Source organism: Ascidia mentula, chromosome 1, assembly GCF_947561715.1.
Source record: "Ascidia mentula chromosome 1, kaAscMent1.1, whole genome shotgun sequence".
NCBI lineage: Eukaryota > Metazoa > Chordata > Ascidiacea > Phlebobranchia > Ascidiidae > Ascidia > Ascidia mentula.
This window is the reverse complement of record NC_138566.1, coordinates 8,239,877-8,254,217: the sequence shown is the minus strand read 5'-3', so window position 1 is coordinate 8,254,217 and position 14,341 is coordinate 8,239,877. Positions and strand designations below refer to the sequence as shown.

General features: G+C 37.6%; 4 protein-coding genes across 5 annotated transcripts; 3 read left to right on the top strand and 1 right to left on the bottom strand.

The window, feature by feature from the left end:
* Positions 1-409: 409 nt before the first annotated feature.
* Positions 410-1,488, top strand: LOC145894526 (uncharacterized). The gene is made up of 5 exons (XM_082983144.1): positions 410-565; positions 619-699; positions 799-971; positions 1,028-1,131; positions 1,200-1,488. The coding sequence occupies exons 1-5, from the start codon at positions 413-415 to the stop codon at positions 1,370-1,372; spliced, it is 684 nt and encodes a 227-aa protein (XP_082839270.1). The 5' UTR covers positions 410-412; the 3' UTR covers positions 1,373-1,488.
* Positions 1,489-1,546: 58 nt separating this feature from the next.
* LOC145894509 (G-protein coupled receptor-associated protein LMBRD2-like) lies at positions 1,547-7,205 on the bottom strand. 2 transcript variants are annotated; one of them, XM_082983128.1, is made up of 16 exons: positions 7,002-7,205; positions 6,815-6,929; positions 6,408-6,554; positions 5,776-5,893; positions 5,545-5,712; positions 5,280-5,490; positions 4,705-4,779; positions 4,521-4,636; positions 4,342-4,455; positions 3,368-3,441; positions 3,017-3,198; positions 2,803-2,936; positions 2,568-2,673; positions 2,299-2,503; positions 2,075-2,194; positions 1,547-2,007 (listed from the first exon to the last, which is right to left on the bottom strand). In XM_082983128.1, the coding sequence occupies exons 1-16, from the start codon at positions 7,173-7,175 to the stop codon at positions 1,781-1,783; spliced, it is 2,286 nt and encodes a 761-aa protein (XP_082839254.1). In that variant the 5' UTR covers positions 7,176-7,205; the 3' UTR covers positions 1,547-1,780. The 2 variants fall into 2 exon arrangements, with proteins under 2 accessions (XP_082839254.1, XP_082839262.1); XM_082983136.1 differs by lacking the exon at positions 6,408-6,554.
* Positions 7,206-7,667: 462 nt separating this feature from the next.
* Positions 7,668-9,654, top strand: LOC145907751 (uncharacterized). Its single transcript, XM_082994933.1, has 4 exons — positions 7,668-7,996; positions 8,285-8,586; positions 8,706-9,093; positions 9,175-9,654. Exons 1-4 carry the CDS (start codon positions 7,762-7,764, stop codon positions 9,588-9,590), a joined length of 1,341 nt encoding a protein of 446 aa, XP_082851059.1. The 5' UTR covers positions 7,668-7,761; the 3' UTR covers positions 9,591-9,654.
* A 407-nt stretch (positions 9,655-10,061) lies between these two features.
* On the top strand, positions 10,062-12,171 carry LOC145912462 (uncharacterized). The gene is made up of 4 exons (XM_082999933.1): positions 10,062-10,245; positions 10,431-10,640; positions 11,683-11,737; positions 11,789-12,171. Exons 1-4 carry the CDS (start codon positions 10,110-10,112, stop codon positions 12,003-12,005), a joined length of 618 nt encoding a protein of 205 aa, XP_082856059.1. The 5' UTR covers positions 10,062-10,109; the 3' UTR covers positions 12,006-12,171.
* The last annotated feature ends 2,170 nt before the right edge of the window (positions 12,172-14,341 follow it).

The following is a 14,341-nucleotide window of genomic DNA, read 5'->3' as shown; positions in this document are numbered from 1 at the left end:
TAATTTCTAAATGTAGCTGTTGCAATTGTAAACAAAATTGGTTGGGGTTTGGAATATATTTACTTAAAAAAAACTATTAGGCAATTATACTAGACAATGACATGCTTATTTAAGCAAAATGATTGCATTACAATTGAACAGAAGCAAATAAACAATCTTATTGGCAAAAATTTACATCAAGAAGTACTTGCCCAGCAGTTGAGTTGTGATATACGTACCACTGCCGTAAAAGATAGTCTAAACTCTGCCTATTTTGTGCTTACCTGGCATCTGTTTGATAATTGCAACGTTTTGCATTTGTAATTTTTTTGTCCAAAAATTATTTTTACGCGACTCGACTCGACGCCCCTTGCGGTAAGCGAAGTGTGACGATCTGCGATTTTGCGTCACTAACAACCAGAACTTTTGATGCATGTGCGCGCAACAGCTGTGTTTAATTGTGATGCCTTCCAAAAAGAAAAGAAAGTCAATATCTGTGGAAACAGGTAATAAGCCGACTGAATTTCAATTTCCAGCACAAGCGGTTCCGACAAATATACCGACACCTCCCCCACCGGGACAAGCTGTAAGACATGACCATTTATACCAATATCGATATTAGTAAAACTTTTATTTTAGTTACTCACAGTTCTGCAAGCAAACGAAATAAATGAACGCCAATTTCTTGGTATGAGACTGCCTTCCAAAGTCTTTGAACAGGTATTTACAACATCAACATCCCGGGAAAATATATTTGTTTAATAGCAAGTAGTTATGCCTTGTTAGTATTACCAAATATTAAATTGGTATTACATGCAGCTGACTATTCAAGAAATCAGAGATTTAAAGGTTGTGTTCGATGCATTTGACCTTGACAGTTCAAACACTATTGATGTCAAAGAAATGCATCGAGCAATGAAAATTCTTGGATTTCGTGCCACTAGAAGTGAAGTGAGACAAATGATTGCAGATGTTGATACGCAAAAACGAGGGTAAAACCAGCACTGCAGCTATAGCTTGTTAACTAAACACAACCACTGGATTTCAGCGAAATCAACTTTGCAGACTTTCTTGCATTTATAATTGAGAGACAAACAGACTCCCGAGATATTTATGAGGAAATTCGTCATGGATTCAAGATGTTTGACCCAGGTTGGTGAAATTTGAGGGTTTTTATGGATTTTCGATAGACAACCTTAGTAATAAAAATAACATTTTAGAGGAAAGTGGAAAAATTACTGCTGCTTCTCTGAAGAAAGTGTGTCGTGAGGCTGGAGTTCGCTTCAGTGAAAAAGAGATCAAGGATATGATTGAATTTGCTGACGACAATGGTGACAGTGCTGTCGATGAAGATGAATTTATTGCAATCATGCTTAAGACCAACTTGTTCTAGCCAGAATGTTTCCAGGCATTTGTGTCACTGTGATGTTATAACTTAGTGTTTTTGTTTTTATTGTAAATTTTTGAATGTGCAACAGGGCTTTTTAAGACAACACTTGTAAGGAGAATGTTAACTGTATTTTTAACACCTGTCAAATGGTGGAGAACAAACTTAGGACCAATACCATAGAAGTCTTCAGCAAGTTTACTTCTACATAAATATTTTGCGCCCTTTACAAATAAAACTACTTACCACAGCCAAGGTACTGGACAGCAATACAATATAATGAGTGCATCACAACGAACAGTAAATAAACAAACTAAGAAGTAACATTATTCGGGCAAGTGCTCTTGGCACTGGGCCAACAAAATAACTTTTTAAAACATAATTGCACCAATAATAAGCAACATAAAAACTACACTATACATCATCAAATAAATTTTTAGGCGGTCGAGTGGAGAGGTTACTTCTAGATGTTTGGTAACTGGATGTTCCCCAGTCTGTTGTTGTACTATTACCCCAGCTGGAGTTTTCAACACTTTCCATATTTTCTTTGTTTGTGACAGCACTGTAATCCATTGGTTCAGCATCATCCAACAATTCCAGCTTATCACTTTTGCGTTTGTAACGAATTGAAGAGTCTGGATCTGTTAAAAGATATAACTTTCATACTTTGCTTTTACATTTGAACAACCAGGAAAACACATTATATACCTGACCCAGCTTCTGCTTTCCTCATTACACGGCCTTGCCACTGCCTGTTTCCAATATCATTTCCAACATCTCGTTCAGCTCTTTTCAATGAATTCATTTCTCTCTGAAGACGTCGTTTCTCTACATTAAGTATCAATATCAATAACATTGTTATACACACAGCATATTGTGAAGTACTATTACCAAATATTAAAACTTTTAAACAAAATCAGTTTGTTTCAAACCTCTATTGACCAGTTGCTTTCCCTCATCCACCAAATCTGTCGTCATATCATCGCCTTCATCAATAAACCTCTGAAACCCTACTGCTGACAAACAACGCTGTCCCAAACTGAAATATGTAGCAATACACAGGATGCAAACCAATATAGGGAAATATATGTTAAATCCATCCGATATGAAAGAAATCACATCAAGGTGGCCCATTATCTGCAAAAATTTTTGTTGATATAGATGTTGACTGCATCATATTGTTAAACAGAACATGTTATACCTTTGTGTATGAGGTTTCCACACCAAGGTCACCAGTGATGTGTGTGTCCAAATGAATGAGGCCAAGAAAGTTTAGACAAAGTGGGGCAGTGAGTCTACACAGCATGCTGTACACACGTAAAAAGTGTTGAAAACAGTTAAAAACAATGAAATATAAAGTTGGTTGCTGACACTGCTAACCCAAAATGGCTCAATACTATGTCCCATTGTAACAATGTTTTAACAACTTTACTTACATGCCAACGAACATGAGACTTGTTTCATCGGTTTGGTGATGGCCAGCAATGTAATAATAATTAAACAACTTTATTCTGAACACAGTGTAATATGCACATACACATAGGTAGGATATGGTCAAACAGCTGGCAAGCTAAAAATTAAAAAAGAAACCACATAAAAAGATCTAACTAGACAAAAATTGTACACCAGAAGTGAGCACTGTATACATACCTCAATATAAAAGTAATCATAATTCCGTCGTGCCATGTTAATAAAAATGGCAAAAAGGGATAAAACAGGACTTTCGTTAAAAAATGTGCATTCTGACCAAATAACCATCAGAGAAAAGACAACAAGACAAGCAGCAAGCGTTTTGCGAAGTGAAGGTTGCAAATAACAGAACCAGTACCATTCTGAAAACATGTTAACTTTATGTTACTGGAACATTCACAGAAAGAAGGTGCCATTCTTTGAAACTGTCTAAGTAAGGAGTGTATGAGATAAACATCATTTGTAACAAAATATGCAAAAATAAAATATTTCTGCTACAATATTTTAAGTTGTTAATGTCAATATTCTTACTCATTTGGTTTGTGCAAAATGATCGGAAGCAAAAGTTTTCTTCTTCTTCAATGGGAAATTCTTCTTTCCACCTCCTTACAAAAATATAATAACAGTGTTTATTTAAGCTCAAAATATGAATATACACACAGGTTTACAAAATACTGCATCGATCTTTTTTACCCAAAGATAACCTGTAGTCAAACAACTACAACCACAAAATGTTTCCTTCAAGCCTTATGGGGTTAATCATAGGCGTACCCAGGATTTTTAAAGGGGGATCCAAATTTGTTTGGGAATTCCCCCATTTTCAGGTGTAAACTAAGGTTAATTGTGGTCGAGAATCGTAAAAAACGAACGCCGGTGTTCGCGCAAATCGTCACATAAACGGTGGCTTTCTGGCTTGCGCAATTGTGTAACGCTATGGAATTTTTGCGGTAATGCCTGCGCCATAGTTTTATTACTACTACTTTCAAACCAAAAGGAATCAAAACGTGGCTTACGTTATCAAGAAAACATACAAATAAAAACTATTTTGCATGGGGTGGCCTTCTGTTGCTCTTTACACCTATGCGAGCGCTAACACCAATGCGAGCGTTGTTTTCAACATGCGTAATATTGGCAACGTGTTCAACAACTAAACTAATTGACTTTCACGCAAGTAAAACGCTTGTCATTACAACAACGCTAAAAACAACGTTTTTTTCTTAGAATGACGAAAAATGACACTTGTTTCGTAACAATGCAACGTGTTTGGTAACAATGCAACCTGTTTGGAAACAATAGCGAGTGCAAGCACGATGCGGTTTTTAGGTCAACGTTAAAAAAAACTTCTGGTTTTCACGCGGATTTTGACAAAAAAATACAGTGGCGTTTGTTTGGCTATAAAAACAGACCAAAGTATTTCACAAAAAGGGGTCCAAACTTGCATTTGAATCACAAAAAAATGTATACATGATATGTTTCTAACCCTTTCAATAATATTAATATTTTACCTGTCAATCGAGCTCAAGTTTTTGGAGATATTTTCAAGGTGCAAAGCACGCCTCATTAATATTTTCCATTGCACATTTGTCCGCTTCTGTGTGTGTACTGCCCGGATTACTTGCCTTTGTTCGGTACAAAAAAAAAATATTGGGAAAGTGTGTTAAAAACATTAAGCACATTTAACTACCTGTGAATTCTCACTAGGGTTTTTTCTGTTGGAATGTCACTTCTACTTCGTCCATTATCGTAGTCTTCATAATCATCCATTCCTTGATTAGCACGTGTTTGGAATGAATCTGGACACTTGGAAAATCAAGGCAAGTTTGAATGTGGTGTGCACAGCACAAAGAATGAGCGAACGATAGACTTACTTTTGTAATAATAACATTCACAAACTTTCTGACTGGATGATTGTAGCGCACAATTCCAGAAACTTTTTTAACTTCCTGCAAATAGTTAGGTAAAGATAATTATACACGTAACGTAACCACCATACCAAGGGTTTTCACATTTTGCTGAATTGTTTATGACTGTGCGTGCCAACCTGTATGACCACACCAAAATATGTGGAGCCATTTTAGTCCTTACTGTATTGCGATGCCCCAATTCGTTGGACGCATTCTATGAATTTTTCATTTCAATGTGTAAATTCACTCAATTACTGCCCATTTAGACGTGTCTTCACCCTTTTCCCTGATGCAACACAATCCAGGTTGCATGATGAACCAGTAAGTCACCTTACATGCCGTAAAAAATCACCTTACATGCCCTACTTGGCACACAAGCCAGGGATTGCCTAATGTCCAAAGTTTTGTAAAAAAAAACATTTTGAAGGTTTTTTTTCTTGAATTAATGAAACACATTTCATGGCAAATAATTTGTACAATGTCTCAAAAACAGTTTTCAAACAAGACTTTATAACTGAAATTATGTTTTCTTGTCTAACCTCTAACATGTCCTCAAGGTCCTCATGAGCTTCCTGCTTCTCTGTACTCAGTTTGGCAAGTTTGAAGTAAGTGCGTGCAGTGGTTCGTTGGATATTGCCTGCATTCCAAATTGTGCGTGGAACTTCTACCAAACCATAACCAAGCAATAGAACCAACAGAAACAAACCCCAAGTATTTGATGCAGTGATCAATATTACTTTCAACTGTGGACTATAAAGTATGCTGTCAAGAATCATAGTTACATGAAACAAAGTTCAGACTTACAAATCCAATTGTAAGCTTGGGGTAGCAGCAACATAGATGAGGAGACCCCCAAAAATAAGAAGGTAAGATCCATAATAGAATGCGTTCTCGAATACAGCACGCTTCATTTTACCCAAAACAGAAAAATCTCCAGCACAAACATACGACTGCATAAATGGCAATATTAACCTGTAGAGGAAATAAAAGGTAAATGACATATATGTTGTAACTGTATAATAAAACTAAAAATACCAAGTGAGCACTTGTGACGTCCAGTAAACTATATGCCACATTGCTGGCAAAGTATCAGCACGAACGAAACTCCATGGTTTTTCACATCCCTCACCGCTGTCAGCATAATGAGAAGGTACTGCAAAGGATTTTGAAATAGAGAATTACATTTGAGTTTAAATGTCAAGACAATCTGGTAATTTTTTAAATTGACAAAAAGATATATACTTATATCCATTTGAATTGCAATACAATTAGGAATTTGTTTTAACGTTGTGTGATTCAATCACTTTGATTAATATAGAAACACCTTATAATATATACAAAAACATGCAGCACAACCAAATTTAAGTACATCATATCCATAATAATGTACTTTAAAATAATTACACCACTTGGGCAACGGCATTGATAAAATGAATTGTAGACCAGTATTAATTGACATCAGCTTATAAAGCTAGTGAGTGAGTCAAAATGGGTCTGAATCGTTTTTTACACCATGAAAAGGTTGGAACAATGGATTAAATATGACAAGACCCCATTACAGTAAACATTTTTGATTACATGAAAAATATTATTTGATAAAACGTAACAAGAAGCAAGGATGCAATCTATGCATTGTCAAAAACGGTTTCACTCATAACACTACGTACCAGTAACTATATTGGTTGGCAATGTTTGATTTGTATCAAAAGTAACAGCGCTTGTAAATGCCGAGATGGTTGAAACAATATCATCTGTGCGATTAGATGTGCTATTATACACAGACGTTGGGCCTACACTTGTGGACTGTGAAGTTTCTACAAAAAATGTGAAAGTTTTATCGATGCCACGGTTTGTTTCATGCTTCGTATTAGTTTTGAAAAAACAATCTGTGCTAAGTTAAATTCAAAGCCAATTTATTACTTTAACCACGAAATTGTTATTACCAAATTGTATACGTATAAATATACCCATTGCCACAATCTCAACTTGCTCTTTACGAATTATGCTCTAAGCACATGCATCACCCTTCAATAATATCTAGCAGTATATATAAGCTACCACTGTATCAGTTTACCTGGTAAAGCATGTGTCGAAATGTTTGCTGTTGACAAATTTAATGCAGCAGTTGTTCCTTCATCATTTCCGATGGCAGTTTTTTTATTTGATGACAGACATTGTCTGTAGAATGTCTGTACAAAATGTTTTGGTCATGTGTGTGCTATAGATGTAAGTGCAATTGAATAATATATTAGTCTACTTACTGATGAAACGTCCAAGGGAAGAACAAAAACTATAATAAGGCTGAAATACCAAGCCACAAGTGTTGCAGCAGTCACAACTGGGTGTTGCTTAAAAATCTTTCCATAGTGATGTAACAGCAGAAGAGTTACACAAAATACGATAATGAGTTCCAAAGCGAGAGGCCCAACACTCATGTCATTTGCTTTTAAATAACTTCTTAACGCCTCTTAACAAAAAAAAAACGTGATAACACTTTTGTTTTGAAAAAACAATAAGAATGCACGGCAAACTTAGAAAAAGTAGACCAAGAAAAAGTAGAAAATATAACGAAATTACGTGCTTCAATCAAGCAAACGTATCTCCTCAATTTATTTGTTGTTTTAGCATCGCATCGCACAACACATGAGTATGACGTCACAATAGACGCACAAACATTTTGTGATGATGTAGCACAACTTTATAAAGCATGCAATCTGTACAAAAACCACTGCAAGTTGTTTTTTATTTTTATTTTAAACTATTTCTATTCTACTAATCTCTGTTCATCAATACATATTATTATTATTTCCATGTTGCTTACGTTCTTGTTAGTCATGTGACTTAGTCTCAAAGCAGTCGTGTGAATTTTCGTGATATGTGAAATGCATTGTGATTGGTCAAAGGTTTTCATGAAATGGCGACGGGATTTTGAAGGAAAGCAGAACGGCTGTTACGTGTGAACTGTCGGCACGAAATAGGTTTATCAGTGGAGAAAAATTGTGTAACCTGTTGTTTTGAGGAATGTCAGGGGGACCTTTCGTGTGTTTTTCGAAAAGTTACCTGATAAAATTGAATGAGCTAGTGCGAAAACCGAGGACTTTGAAAAGACCTCGAGTAAAAAAGTCACACAAACTGCTTGTTACTACTGATATTAGTGTCAGCCACCCTATGAGTAAAGATGATCAGCTAGTTAATACTAAGTTATCACAACGTAAAAAGATTCCAGACCAACAGATAAAATGTCTTTCTGATACTGGTAACTGCACCAAGTCGATTTTGCGGCTTGTTTTTCATGTTATACTCCGATTTTAAGTGTGAATTTGTGTGCGTTGTTTGTATGTCTTTATAGCCAGATAAATCTGCTTTAAAAGAGTTGTGAATTACATCAGCTGCACATTTCAAAATAACTTTTTCAAAAATATTATTTTTATCCTGTTATTGATTGCATTGTAATCTTGCACACGATTAACAGGCTTTTTGTTAACTGTGGATCAATGTCCCAAGTAGGCAGTTTCTTTAAAATATTTTTGTGCATTTATTTCAGAAAGTGATCGAATCTCACTGCTCCTGTCACAGTCTCATCATGAGCTTTTCGCTCCGCACCTTCCAAAGCACGTCATCCGAAAGAAAATCAGACGATTGGCCAGGGCTCATGCCTGGAGGCTTGGAATCGATTGTGATAAAATCAGTGATCTGTGGCTGACTTCATATATTAAAAAGTGCAAGCCCTTGTTAGTAGACACTGAACACTTAAGTGATAACAATGAAATATGTGATACCACAATCACAACTGTTTCATCACCAAATCCTGAAGAGAGAGTGGGATTCAAGGACAATAGATCGAAGGTTAGAGGCCAAAGTAGCTTTTTAAAGACTGTTATGTGTATTCGCTGGTTGTAACTTGTTAGAATGTGACTACGATGTTTTTTTCAACAAAACTTACATTTTGATGTCTTCTCTTGCAGGCTGATCCAGCAAATAATCATGTTCCTGCATTAGCGACATTGTTCAAACTCCCCAGTGCTCCCCAGAGGACTGTTTCCAGCCGCAAAAGAAAAGGTTCTGCTTCTGAGGTTCTGAAGCCTGTGGGAAAAGTTGCCAAGACGTTAAAATACCCTACTGCCTGTGAGTACCGTTATCGCCCGCCTTCAACATCCCAGCACCCCACCTTTTATCCAGTGAAGAAGAAACATGCTTATGTGCATTCGAACTTTTTATTCCAGCGGCAGTTGTTCCACCCTAAAAAAACAGAGTGTTTTTTGTCAATTGCTACAGAAGCTGTTTCTACACCAATATGTCAACAACTGGATGATGTACATGAAGAACTTTTTCATCTTTGTTCAGACATGACAGGCAAGTTTTTATAAAACTGCAAAATCAATAAATTTACTATCATTGTAAATATTAAATGTAACCCATTTTTTTCACAATTAGACGAACTTCTTTTCCCGCAATCAACAAAAGCCAATGTTCCACCTAAAGCGAAGACTTTGCAAGAAAGTGATGATTGTGACTCGGGGTACAGAAGTAGAGGTGACAGCCAGGACAGTGATGAACGGGAACGAGATGCTGATGTTCCAACCTCTAATAGCCAACATATCGCTGAAACTTGCAAAAATCTTTCATATTTGAAGCAATCAGTCCCGAACCAAGTGATCTCATCACCAAATAATGAATGCATGGATAGCTGCGCCAATCCTATGCTACATGACCAATTTTTCAATGGTTTCCATGACGTATCTGATATACTTGATTTAAGCAGTGTTTCTGATTTCGACGATGTACAAATTTCTCCAGATGAACTTGATTTCATGAATTCTGTTTTAAATTTAGACCCAAACCCCAGTTGACCAGCCTGTCTTTTGTTTTTACCATTTGTTGCCTTTTTGTGTAATAAATTTATTTTTTCTTTTACTCATTGTCTCAAGTGATATAGTTTCTGGTGGCGTTTACAACATTAATTCTCGAATGTAGGGCCTTAACCCATTTGTGGCCCACAACAAGTTAGCATTTGTAAGGAATTTTTTTTATTTTCACCTTTTTTAGCTTACCTGGAATGGAAAATTTTTTTTCAATTTGGGTCGAATATAAATTCCCCAGTGCAGAGTTTTATAACAAAGAAGTTTGAAGAAGCCCTGATGTACAACGACCGCAAAGGTTTTGTTTGGAGTGCGTCAACTTGTTCCGTATTAAGGCATCACAAGCCAACTACCGTGTTTATCATTTCAACTACTTAGCCAACGCATATCAGTGTCCTTTACTTCAAATAGCCTCGGGGGCTTGACGTAGTAGTCTCACTAAAATCTAGTCGAGGAGTCTTCATGAGTTTATATCGCTGTGTGCCACCGAAGGCAGAGTTTCTTTAGAAAATGTCCAAAACCAAGTTTGTTGTTGGTTTGACCATCTTTGCTGCGTTAGGAACGCTTTTCGCTTTATGGAACCGTGGCGATACTTTAAATAGATATAAACGACAGGCCGACGCGACAGCAGCAGCTGTTACAAGACGTAAGTAGAATTTTTTAGGCCCCTCTAACATAAAAAGGCCACGCCTAATGTTCTCGCTAGACTGCAGTTATTTTCGCTTTATGCATCTGCAGTTGTGTGACGGAAGAAAAATATTCATGAGGTTCATCAAGTTTCTGATTTGTCTTAGAAAAATAATCAACATTTACAAGAATTTTTTTGCAAAGCATGTGCTGGGTTTCTCAGAGGAAATCGCTGCATCGAGATGATAGAAACTACAGTAGAATCGGAACTTTCACAGACCCTTGATGGGTTAACATTCTACAAAGCATGGAGAAAATGTAGATCATTTACTGATGGATACATGGCTGACGTCAACAATGAAGTGGACTACAGTCTGATGCTCAACTACATTTCCTCAGTTTTTCGTGAGGAAAGTAAGTATTTGAAGTATAATCTGTACGAGCAGAACACTTGTCCATCGCAAAAGATACAATTTGGGTATGCTGAAATGTTTACTCAACAATACTGGCTGTAACACGTTTCCTGGCGTCGCTTTTGGCAGCACTGCGTAGTTGGTCGGACATTACGCACTGATTACCAAAAAAGCGTTGAGCGTTAAACGTAACAATGGACTGTGACGTCACACGCGCAGCTACAATGGCTGCAAGCCAGCTGAGTGATTACGATGTTAATATAGAGGTAATGTCGAATATTGCAACATGGAAACTCACTTGCACGTCCACTCTTCTCGGGACATTTTCTCCCTTACCTGTTTGACTTAAATGTTGACCTCTTATAAATGTGAATTATTTTTTGGTTTGGGGAGATTGGGGATCGCGAGGACGGTTTTTTGAAAGTTTCTCATGTTTTTGAACCACATTCCTAAATTTTATTTTGTTATCATGGATCTGCTGGCCAACAAATGAATTTTAAACTTTGGAGCTCTTTTTCTCTGCCAAAATTCGATCATTTCATCTATAGCCTCTGTTTATTCTCTTCTATGAACTAACAGTGTAGCCTAAAACTCAAAAAGTGTTGTCTTTTCGCCATTTTTTGCTTTGAAGTATACCTGGCCACCTGACGACATAAAAATTGCAAAAATATGACCGTATTGCTGGACGTTAGTCAACCAAGAATACGTACAATTGCATAAATACAATTAGGCTATACTGCAACAGTCCTGTTTATAGGCTATAACCTTACACATACAAGCTAAAAATCTTGGTTTCTTTTTTTGATAAATTGACGTTTTCGATTATAATTTTCTAAGCAGACATGATTTAATATTAAAAACATCCTATCCATTTGTAAAAGTGTTTTGACAACACCTAATTGTAAAATACCTTGTCCGAGATATCTCCGGTCTCCTATATACTTGACATAGATTGAAATTCACATTTTTGCGTCACAATTAGGTGTTGTCAAAATACTTTTACAAATTGTTTATCCCCATCACACATGATTTTTTTTCTTCAGATATCTCTTCCACTACCATTTGGCTGAATATAACGTCTTCACAGCAAAACCCTAGGTAAGATTTGTGTTTAACATGAATTCCTCACCCAAATCAACGTTTTGACAGTTTCGGCGTTTGGTGCAAGGATATTAATCGGCCACCACAGATAGCTAAGAACTTTCGCTGTGTTGGACTAATACTGAAAACAAAAGAGGGCGGCACCACACCATCTCCAGGTGCTACTCCGTCTGTCGCTGGACAGGAAATTGAACATTGTCTATTTACCGTTCCATGCTTCCAATCTTGGAAGTTTCGTCCTTTGTGTTCCTTTTTACAAATTTAACACATCACCGATCAAGATGAATTGCTCATTTGCAAGTTCCGAATGCATTGTACTACAGCACTTTTTTCTTCCTATTTTGGTACCCTGTCACCGACAAAAAGAATGCTTCCAATCTATTTGTGGTCAATGTGACGCAGATTTTGACAGTGCACATGACGATGAACTTTAACCCTTAATAATCCTTTCTCATCCCAAAGATGAGAAATAAAAGTCTCTTTCAGGCGGATCCAAAAATCTCTCTTGGAGTGGTCGGTTACGATACAAAATTCGAAAAACCTTTGAGCAGATAGTTTTTTCGTTGCAGATAGGTTTAGTTTAGTTTTGCTTTACCCTTTTGTGGAACCTATTTCCATGTTAGAGCGAAGCTTTAAGGCAAATAGGCCTACACAATTTGACGCAGTATAGTGATTTTGGACACTAAACGAGAAGAGAGCCATGCGTCACACGCGGATTTTGTCATTGCTATTAGTTCCTTCAGCAAAAATGTAGGCCTATATGTGTAATAAATCTCAAAAATGTTACAACAATGAAATGGTGTAATGTACATGAGGTTTTCAGGCTTGGCAGCCCAGGCAATGCAGCCCAGCTGGATCAGCCACTTTTTCCTGACAAGTCGAAGCAAGATTTGAAAAATCAAGCTCCCGGTGAGGTTTGAACTCACGACCCTGGGCTAACCAGGCCCAACGCTCTACCAACTGAGCTACAGGAGCTCAGTGGTTTCACGGGGTATATTGTGGCCAAGGTACACTGGTGCGCAAGCGCACAACTTGCCAGGCAACCTTCAAAGAAAAAAGTGGCTGATCCAGGTGGGCTGCATTGCCTGGGCTGCCAAGCCTGAAAACCTCATAATCGCGATACGTTAGCTGTGATCGCCAAGCAAGGACCTGCGCAGTGGGGCGATCCTGCCTATCATGCCATTGCATGAAATATTACTGCGTCATGGTGTAATGTATGAAGGTTTGTTGGATACTGCCGACATCGCTTCCATCGGCTATGAAAATCGTCCGCTAGATTCTGTCATAAATGTTTTCGGAGTTCATAAGGGCTTATACATTGTTCTTGATTCATTCTATATCTCTGATATGGGTTTTGTTCATTAAAATATAGAAGTTCCCATAAAAAAGATATTGGCCCAGATTTGTAATTCGCAGACTTAATGCTCCAGAATTTTCCAGTATGGGAATGGTTATCAAAACACATTATAAAGTTTTAACGGCGATTTGGGGTGTTAGACGAGGATATCGCCATGTGCCAGACAAAAGCACGCATGCCATTTGTCTGCCAACGCATCGTATTCTTTATTCCTATCACATACTGTAGGGCAGTGTTTCCCAACCGCTTGTACGCGTGCCACTAGTGGACGACATTCTAGGTGGTACGCGAACACATTTCCGTAATTAGCACATATTGTCCGAATTTCAAAAATCGTAACTAATCTCAATATGTTTGCTACTTCATCCCCTAGGTTTCTTTGTAACACTTAACTAGGTGGTAGGCCTACGTGTCTAAATTGTTTTTCCTCCAAGTGGCACGCAACCACAAAAAGGTTGGGAATCACTGCTGTAGCGGACCCCCTTCCTGGTTCCGCTCCTGCTTGATTCGAGCGGTGAACGCAAAACCAGCAGAAGTGCAGGTATCTATGACATAGATCGAAATATTTGGTCGATCGAAGTACAACCAGTATACAAAACACCTTAAAATAGCCCTGACCAAGAAACCGTGACCAAATTATGTGCGCATGACAACTTTAATAAGGAAACGCCTAATTACTGACTCGGCATAAGGTGGCGCCAATGTCAAAACTGTGTTTTAGGGTGGCACCTATCCGGACTGGAAAAGTGGTTCGGAAAACGCCCCTGTAAGGAAATACCTACTTTTTACGGTTCTTCAGTTTCTCTTTAGATCCCGTACATAGTGCGTAATTCCTCCAAAGTGATTTGAAAAATAGGCCTACTATAGCCGGAAATTACAGTAGGCCATTTTCTTTGTATTTTTCCATCTGTGTACCGATATATGAAAGGGATGTTACGAATGTAAAGACAAGAAAACTGTCAAAAAGCGCCCAGTTTAGTTTGGAATATCAACGATGTCGGTGGCCCGATGGCGCCGGCGTGTCTGGATCTTGAAGTAAACTGGGTTTGCACATTCGTTTGTCATGTTTTATTGTCGTAGTCGTTTAAAGTGACATATAGAGCATACGAAGACATATTGCAGCTATTTACGTGTCTGGTTCCCCCCTTTCCATGGCGCAATGCATTTTCAGCCGTCATAAATCAGTGGGTACTACCAACGACGAAAAATCTGAATTGCTGAGTTTGGTCGCACTCTGACAATTA